Raw genomic sequence first — 10,000 nt, 5'->3', positions numbered from 1 at the left:
GTCAGTTAATGATGTCTATAACTGTTTTATAGTCCGTTCCAAGTACCCCGCGCACGGAATATCGCAAATTCCTCCAAATTACGAAATGTGATGCCGTGATTTTCTGCATGCGGGCTTATATTTTAAGTGACATTACGAATTTTGAATACCGACAGTGATAGACCAAACATTTTTCTCACAATGCCGAATTCCTTTGATCTTTTCGTCGTTCGCAATAAAATATGACAAACTTTAAAACGACCAAACAATGACGTCAAATGTCCCAAAATATAGAACTGTAACCGGTGAACAAACAATCGCCTTAATGTCACTAACAATTCTATTGTTCGAGCCAGTTTTCAATAAAATCCACCAGAAGGTTGTGAAGATATCCACGCATCGTCTACTTATAGTACCTATACTATATAGATGTCGCTGTATCCACGTCAAACTCGTGCGCACGGGTTGTGGAACGTACTATCGTGTCAGGCTATAAGTTAACGATGGCTACGCTCTGACACGTTCGTAGCCGGTTACCCCTATATTATGTCATCAGTCTCTTAAGTCATATTCTCATGCAACTTCCATAATATTTTTTTTCTATTTTATTTTGATATTATCTGTTTCATTGATGGACTTGGGACTTGACAGTTTATTAGGATTTTAAACCCTGTGACAGATATCGTTTCGTAGGAATTCTCCGTGGAATTTTATTTTCCTAGATTTCTTTGAAATCCCCAAAACCAGAAGCTGTATAACATCGAGTCCCTAAAAGTTGTATGAATGAAACGTCTCTCCTTCAAAGCATCGCGAGCTCTATTTTTTGTTAGATCACTGCCACCTGTCTGTCTGTTTTTTATCGTACCACTTATATAATACTATTAAGGTTTACATTTCATCATAAATGTTTTGTTGTTTTTTTTTAGATTAAAAAAATATTTTTATTTTAAATGATTTTGACTTGCCACGCATAGTTCGTTTTTTGTTTTTTGTTTTTTTACGCTTGATCTTTCATTCATTTATCATTCATTCATTCATTCATTCATCATGCATTCATTCATTCACTCATCCATTTATTTATTTATTTATTTATTTATTTATTTATTTATTTATTTATTTATTTATTTATTTATTTTAAACACTATGTCCGGATTATCCACTCCAAACGAAGACAGAATAATATTATATCATACTAAAAATCCACCCGAACCGATTTTTTTGGTACAAGACGTGACCATTGCACTGTCAGTAGTATTGTTTATTTTACTACTTTCTCACAAAATACTAGGCAATTATCGTATTTAAGTGGGTTTGTGTCATGATAAACACAATTTCACAACCTACTACGGAGTCGGGGGGTTTGTATAATTCGCCCATTTTGGTTGAGGTCACGGACATAATGCGTTCTTGCTGTGACCAACGTTTCCCTTGGTTCTCATCGGTTTGACGCCCGCCCTTGATTTTAAAGGCAAAATAATGTCTTATTATTCTGGTTTCATTGTTTTCTTTCGAACAATTGGCATGGTCTCCAGATCTCATCATTTGGTAATATGCCGTGTTCCAAAAGTTCTGCCCCCCCCCCCCCCCCCCCCCATCTACAAAAAGCGAATATTTTTACCGTGTGAATCGTTGATAGATAGAACGAAATTGACGTCACTCAGGTCTTTATTATTGTTTTTAGCCAGCCATTGTTATGAGTAGTTCTCACAAAATTGTATTAATCAGACTATAACGGTTAATGTTACACATAGTTTTGTGTGCTGGTACGTTATATCCGACTGGCGGGTGTTATGAGTTTTCTAACTAAACGCATAGCATCAATTTAAAGTCTCCGATGTGAGAGTCGTTTGGCAAGTCGGCGATTATCTTAATCGATCGATATTATTCAACCAAACGTTTTCTGGCCCAAATGGAAAAACAATGGACTTTTCAGAGTACAGAAGATTTGTCCATTTATCGCACACAACATGATTAGCAGACCGGCCGACTTGACAATTTAAACTTTTGTCATTTTGGGGAAATAAAATGAATTGTTGACTTTAAAAATGAACAATTTACCGTCACGAGGATTAAATCACACGTCAAAATCCTTATAATCATCTCACTTGGCATCAACATCAACAGCGGCTATGTGGTCTTGAGGTATGACACTCGCTTTCGGATCGGAAGGTCCTGGGTTCTAGCCTCGCTCGGCGCATAATTGAGTCCTGAGGAAAGACTCTTTACTCAAATTCTCTCACCGTACTCAGGTGTAAAATGAGAACCTGGCTGTTATCAGCGTTGTCTCTGTCGGGAAAAAATTGTATTATCGCCTAATAGGCGTCATGTCTCGTTCTTTACGTTACGTGTTGCTGTTGGCCAGGGGTCCTTTGTAAAGCGCTTTGAGCACGTTTCATGGATTTTGCGCTATATGAAAAATCTCAACAACAAAAACAGCCCAACTTACATTTTCATAAATGAGATAGTCAAGAAATGAAATCGAGGCGAAATTTCGTAAATCTACTATTTTTTTTTCGTAGTCCGGAGGTCTGGATTAGGCCTGCTATTATTATTACTTGCTCGTTGACTTTCCTGTATTTGTAGTCAGTCGCCCACGCTGCCAAGATCTGGAACCCTTCTGACTGTTAGTTTTTGAAAACTACCCACTCCAGGATCGGAGCTGGAGGTCACTTTGCTTTAAGGGCCTACTTGTGCTATCATTGCGTCTAGCAGTGAATGTCTTATGAATGAGACTTTGTAAATAAAACAGACACTTTGGTGCGATTTATGCAGAGGGTAAATGAATGGCGATCATATTGTGTATTCTACCATGATTATGTGTGCTGGGTCTGGTCTGTCTTTGAAAGTCTCAAATTTATTACCTAATATTCGAACTTGCGCGCTCGCTTTTTGGACCAGTTATTTTCATGCATTCAAGCAAACTCATTCCCGTTATCTTTCATCCCTCTCCTCTTTTTGGTTGGTCACTTATGCGCTCGTCTGAAATCTTCAGAATTGTGGACCCAGGCTTTGAAATGATCTATAAGTCTTTTTTTTTTTAACTTCTGAAACAAAACAAATTATAGGCCTGATATAACAATGTACGATGAGACCTAACAATTTGGGTTATCAGACCTGCAAATAAGTACTCGACAATATATATATATACATATAGAAACACATACATTCATACATACATACATACATACATACATACATACATACATACATACATACATACATACATACATACATACATACATACATACATACATACAAACATACATACATACATACATACATACATACATACATACATACATACATACATGCATACATACATACATACATACATACATACATACATACATACATACATACATACATACATACATACATATTGGTTCATGTGAAAAACTTCTTTTTCATTTTGTAAAAATTGTCATGTACATCCAGCCCCTTCTTTTTATATTTATTTCCGGTAATACAGCAATATCTAATGGGTGTAAAGAAATGCCTGGCGTCCTATGTTTTACGCATGTCGCTCATGCATTCAATACAGATACTGTTCTTGTTCTTATGTGTAGCGTGCACAACACATACTGTATTACTCACATTCTAAAAATAGCTCGGCAGGTTACGATCGCATGAGGATATTATTTTCGTCAAGGAAATAGATATGAAATATTGACATAATAACCGGAGCTGGGCCCGTTTTCATGAAGGGGGATTAGATTTAGTTATTTACTAGTCTATTAAATGACTTGCTAGTCTTAAGCCTAAATGAAGCAAGTGACTAAAAAAATCGTTTTCTAGTCTCGGGATTGGCTAGTCTCTTTCTTACAAGTTGGCGTTGTAAGGACGAATTCGGATGTTTTGTGTTGTTAACATCCCGCTCTCTAGTACATGATGGCATGGAAGATACTGTCATCGTAAAAGATTTCCAAAGAGGAAATTAGCGACACATCCGGTATAAATAATATTTCGTACTTTTTATATTTTAACTTACCTTTGTCATGATGAATCAAATCACGCGATATTGACTTTGGACTGCTAAACTACAATGGTGTCCATGGTGTATATTTTATATTTCATGGTCTATGAAATTGAACCAAAAAACAAGCAAACAAACAAACAAAAGAGAAAGTGTGTTCTGATGAATCACATTATTTCAGTCAGTTACAAAGCCAACAGAATAACTTTTGTCTCCACTATACTTACAAATCATCTTTGTTTTTTTGTTTTTTGTTGTTTTTTTGTTTTGTTGTTTTTTTTTTTTTGTTTTTTTTGTTGTTTTTTTTTTTTTTTTTTTTTTTTTTTTTTTTTTGTTTTTTGGTTTTTTGGACGTTCCTTGGCGCAAATCCTTCAATTTCTAGTCTCCCTTCACTTGCAACTCATAAGCCGATTAGATTCAGTCTTTTTTTTTGGGGTTAGTTTTTGCTCAAAAAATGTGTACTTTCGACCATCTGCACCTGTCTTATAGTTTTTTAAAGCCAGTGTCAATAGATAGTTCGAAGATGACGTCACTCAGGTCTTTGTTATTGTTTTTTGCCATCCGCGTTTATGAGTAATGCTCACTGAACTGTATTAACCCGACTATAAACGTTCATGGATACACACAGTTTTGTGTGTTGGTCCGTTATACTTCCGGATGGCAATGTTATGAGCTTCTTAGACAAGCGCATACTATCGATAGCCACTGTACACTTTTTGACTCTGTCATTCGTAACCGACGTATTTTTCTTCCGAATCGAAGCTCTCGCGTCGAAAAATAGCTGCTATCTTGTTGACGCTGTGACGTAACCTAGTAACTCGTCTCAGACTAAAGCATGAAGTCCGGCCTCAGCAAATGACTAAAACTTGGCCAAATTTAGTCCGAAGGTGACGTGATTTTAGTCTCGGACTTGCTTAGTCCGCTCACGTGAAATTCGATTTTTTTCAAGTCAGAGATAGTCAGAAACTAAGCGCTAGTCCGCGTTCATGAAAACGGCCCCTGCTTACCGCTACGTAGACTTCTAAGAACTATGATTTTATTTATTTATTTATTTTTTTTTTTTTTTGCCTCGGCTGCGAAACTAGATAAGTATCTTAGAATAATTCATAACTTGTTGAAAAATGAGAACTTGGTGTCAGAGTACTTTTACTTAGGACTTATTACTCTCTGTGCTAAATTGTGAATTTATATAATTATATAATGATACATTGTTTATTCTAACAGCTCCGTATTTTAAAAATATTTTCTCGTAAACAGATTTGAAATCATTACCCCATGCCATGCATTTTATTTCATCGCATGTGACGTAATAGAGATTCGATTTGCATTTTAAAAGGGCTATCTAGTTATTTAACAAACTATATAACTACAATATCCAGCTTTAAAAAAAATAATTATTGAACGAACACAACCAAAAGGGGTTCGTTCACCTTTACCCATACTTCAATCTCTTTTCTAAGTTCAATGCCATTGGGTGTGTCGAATATATGCAAATGTCGGTCTCTGAGTTTCATTGTTGGATAATGGAATATTATGGAAGAGTTTTTATTGTTTACAATTGAAATTAAACACACGCACACATACACACACACATACGTATGCACACCCACACACATACACACGCACATACGTATGCACACCCACACACGTACAATTGAACATCGACAAACATCCTAATCTGCGCCCCCTAATACACACACACACACGCACGCACGCACAAACTATGCCTAATAAGAAGATAAAAGCGTTTTTAAATATATGGTAATAATATTCAGTCTGGACTATTTGGTTTTAAGAGGAGGGGGGGGGGGGGGGGGGGGGGAGAGAGAGAGAAAGCAAATAAAAATGGGGTTGGACTAAGTAATATTGTTTAAATGAAAATAATTTATGGGTATTGTGAGTGGAATTGGTTCTGCTTTAGGTTATTGTTATGTTTGTTCAGTTCACTCACTGGCGTCTGGAATTTCTTTTCTTTTTTTTACCTGTTGAAATGATATTAATGGTATTTTATCTTCATCGTCTAGAAACTGACAACACTCCCATTTACAGTGGATGTATGGATAGTTGGCAATTATTTATGTGTGAGTGATAATGCCAAGAGCGAATGGTGATAAATAAACATGCACTGGGAAATGCAAGGGTCGATACGACGACGACGTCGATGACGATGACGACGAGTATGGGGGGGGGGGGGGGGGGGGGGGGGGGAGGAGAGGAGGCGAATGATATGAGGAAACATGACGTTGCAATAGATGGAACTGAGGAAGAAGAAATAAATGACGATACGTTATCATATTGTTTGTTTTTATGTTTAAACTATTATTGTTTATAAATATAAACTCTTATCACTTTACAACAAAAAAGCAGATCACCTTCCCGTTACATTACATTTCAAGGAAAAATGCCTGTCATATCGTATTATCTTATTCTCCACAATCGGAAAGCCTTGGTATTATTATTATTATTATTATTATTATTATTATTATTATTATTATTATTATTATTATTATTATTATTATTATTATTATCATCATCATCATCATCATCATCCTTATCATCAACATCATCGTCGTCGTCATCATCATCGTCGTCGTCGTCGTCGTCGTCATCATCGTCGTCGTCGTCGTCATCATCGTCGTCGTCGTTGTTATAAGAAATCTTTGTTTATTTACTCCATTAAATATTTCGAAGTAAGGGACTGTTTCAAAGGAGGACTGAAATATAAACCCGGCATCAGTCTGTCGCAGCACAGCACCTCAAAAGGAGCATCATGCGTTAATTTTCTTACTTTTTTTTTTTTTAACTCAATGGGAGGGAGGGGGTAAGCAAATTGTTCATAAGGGTTGAATTTTACAGAGAAAGGGGCAGTATATTTGCGGAGTAGAAAATGTTATCATTGGTCACTACCGATTGCCTACTGACTGTTTTGTTGTTGTTTTGTTTTTTTCTTTTGTTTTCTGTATTATTTTCATTCCCTTTTCTATCCTGACTGTTCGTTCTTATTCAACATATTATTTTCATGCACCTACATCAGACCACGAAGGTCGTGTCCCACTCAATTATAAGAGTGCATTCAACTTCCTTGTGCATACGTGTCTTGTAGATCATCATTCACCCCGTAAATATAATTAAAACAAATGTCAGGACTTGGTAAACAACTGGGGTCCAAGTTAGCATTTCTTATTTTTAAAATTAAAATTAGGTTTTGCCACTTTCTGTAAATGCTAAACGATTAGACAAGACGAAAGACATGAAGGATAGAAAGGGGGGGGGGAACGGAAGAGAGAGAGAGAGAGAGAGAGAGAGAGAGAGAGAGAGAGAGAGAGAGAGAGAGAGAGAGAGAGAGAGTCGTATGTTGGATTTGAAATCTGAGATTTTGACAGGGTGTTTAATTTCACTCCAAATCCGAGGCTCCACGAATGCTAAACATTTAGACAAAGGAGAGAGAGAGAGAGAGAGAGAGAGAGAGAGAGAGAGGGAGAGAGAGAGAGGGAGAGAGAGAGAGAGAGAGAGAGAGAGAGAGAGTCGCGTGTTGGATTTGAAATCTGAAGACATGGTGTTTAATATCACTTCAAATCTGAGGATCCATTATGGCATCTTTCTCATGCCACAGTGTGTTTGTAATACACCATTCCATACACCATGACCTACAGTGTGTTTGTTATACACCATGACCTTCAGTGTGTTTGTTATCTATACACCATTCCATACACCATGACCTACATTGTGTTTGTTATCTATACACCATTCCATACACCGTGACCTACAGTGTGTTTGTTATCTATACACCATTCCATACACCATGACCTACAGTGTGTTTGTTATACACCATTCCATACACCATGACCTACAGTGTGTTTGTTATACACCATTCCATACACCATGACCTACAGTGTGTTTGTTATACACCATTCCATACACCATGACCTACAGTGTGTTTGTTATACACCATTCCATACACCATGACCTACAGTGACTTACGACAGTAAAACGACGACATGAAATTTCTTGCTGTCCAAGTGTATATAGTTTATTTTATTAAGCAAATATTAAAAATAATTTCAGAACGTTGTTCTTCTCAGGTGTCAGCTCTGTCTCTTGTTTTGTTTTTTTACATCAACTATGGTCGTAATCGTTGTATCAAAGAATTTTCTTTGCTCTGCTTTATCTTGTGTAATTTAAGTACTTTTTAATTGTTTATAGTGAGTATAGTAGAGTGAGCAAGGAAAAGAACACGGACTTCTCTTTTGATATTTTATAAAAATTAAATCTGTCGTTTCTTTGATCCATCCCATCGCGCGGGTTTTTAACCCACAACCGCTTTATTTCAAACATTCCTCCAACAGGCCTATAGCAGTCCAATTTTAAAAGGTTTTCATTGAGATTTAACAATCTGAAACGGTGTTAAGAATACAGCCAGAGAAATCAAAAGAATGAATAATCTCCCCCCCCCCCCCCCCCCCAACCAAACCAAAACATCAAACAAACAAACAAAAACAGCCTTCAGTATTTTGAATGTCATCTGTATCTTAGTGCCTGCCCTCATTTTTTTTCATCGCTGACTTCTTTAAACGTGTTTATTTTTTCCACTTTGATCTCCAGTACGATGCCATCCGAATCAACCAGATCTACGAGCAGGCCAAGTGGTCGCTCATCTCAGAAGAGGTGGACTGCACAGAGGAAGAAATGATGGTTTTTGCTGCATTACAGGTAAAGATGGCGGGCTATCATAACTCCATTGCAATTATTACGGACAAAAAGATAAATTTTAGAAAGGCTTTGAAGTAAAAAAGTGGTTATATTTTATTTTGTATTTTATTAGCTTTTTCCGAATCTCATTTTCATCTTCTGGTCAGAATCGTTAAGATCCCAGACCGACGTGAACATGTTTGTCTGTTAATCGAACGCAATTATTGGCTCGTTTTTAACATTGTTGTCTTGGGAAATATTTTGCCTTGGTTTGAGGGTATTTCCATTTCTGAGGTCATGACAATTTGGGTGTTCAGACCTGCAAATAAGTACACCTCATCCCAGACATTAGGCAATTCCTTACCGCTTCCAACTTCAATGGTGCTTCCCTGGGTCATAGCAATCTTAATCTGAAAACAAGATAAATACCGATTGGTTATGCTGAGTTTGTAATCTATCAAATGAATCATAGTTTCGTTTTTACTTTTTGTAGAATTGGCTGTCTTTGTCAAACTTTAAAAATAAAAAGATGTAAAAAGTAAAATAGAATTATCAAAGCAAACCAAGTTTATGATTCATAGCAACATAATCTTCTTTATCTAAGACAATTTGGCAATCTATTGCATTAATTCAGTCAAACAATTGTTTCCTTTCCGTTTATATTTTTATTTTTATACATATCTAGTTGTTGTTAAAATAAATATTACAGGTAAGAACAAGCTTATTGTTTACCTTGAATTCAACCTCTCAAATTATTTAGTCTTGAGAGGATAGCAAACAGATGTCACAAGAGGAAACAAACATATAATATGTTCTGTCCGTGCAGTTGAAACGGTAATAAATCAGACCCATTCATTGGTCCATTTGTTCACCAAGACGAAATATTTAATTTATCTGGGCTCCTTTTATCCATCCATAACCACCTAACCATCCATCCATCCAGCTATCTATCCACCCATCCATCCATCCATCCATCCATCCATCCACCCACCCATCCATCCATCCATCCATCCGTCTATCCATCTATCTTCTACAGTTACAAGTCCAGGTTCAGTCAGGTCTCCCCCAACCCGACCTGGACAACTCCCTCAACAACCACCTGAACCAGTCCGAAGACGACGAGATAGACGCTGCCCTAAACGATCTTCAGGAGTCGCTGGCTGGCACCGACGTCTCGGGCCACGGCGATATCACACACATACCAGAATTATGTGACTTTGTCAAGTTTTTCAAGTGAGTGTTTGGATTCGCCATTCTTGTGGATTGCATTGACTAAGAATGTTTTAGAGAGAGCACCCTAGCCATCAGTGATATTAAGAATCATAATTTTTTAACGTCCTCCTCCTCCCCCACCTCCTC

General features: G+C 36.9%; 1 protein-coding gene across 1 annotated transcript in view; it reads left to right on the top strand.

Moving 5' to 3' along the window:
* LOC144979989 (fermitin family homolog 2-like) overlaps positions 1 to 10,000 on the top strand; it is an 87,931-nt gene that overhangs the window by 53,945 nt on the left and 23,986 nt on the right. The window contains exons 6-7 of the mRNA XM_078927420.1: positions 8,555 to 8,662; positions 9,678 to 9,874. Of these exons, the coding sequence (XP_078783546.1) occupies positions 8,555 to 8,662; positions 9,678 to 9,874 (305 nt within the window). The remainder of the gene's footprint in view (positions 1 to 8,554; positions 8,663 to 9,677; positions 9,875 to 10,000) is intronic.

The sequence above is a fragment of the Berghia stephanieae genome, chromosome 1, assembly GCF_034508935.2.
Source record: "Berghia stephanieae isolate SIO BIC M18660-M18661 chromosome 1, UCSD_Bste_1.3, whole genome shotgun sequence".
Classification (NCBI taxonomy): Eukaryota; Metazoa; Mollusca; class Gastropoda; order Nudibranchia; family Aeolidiidae; genus Berghia; species Berghia stephanieae.
The sequence above is the reverse complement of the archived record's forward strand: the minus strand, read 5'-3'. Positions and strand labels throughout refer to the sequence as shown.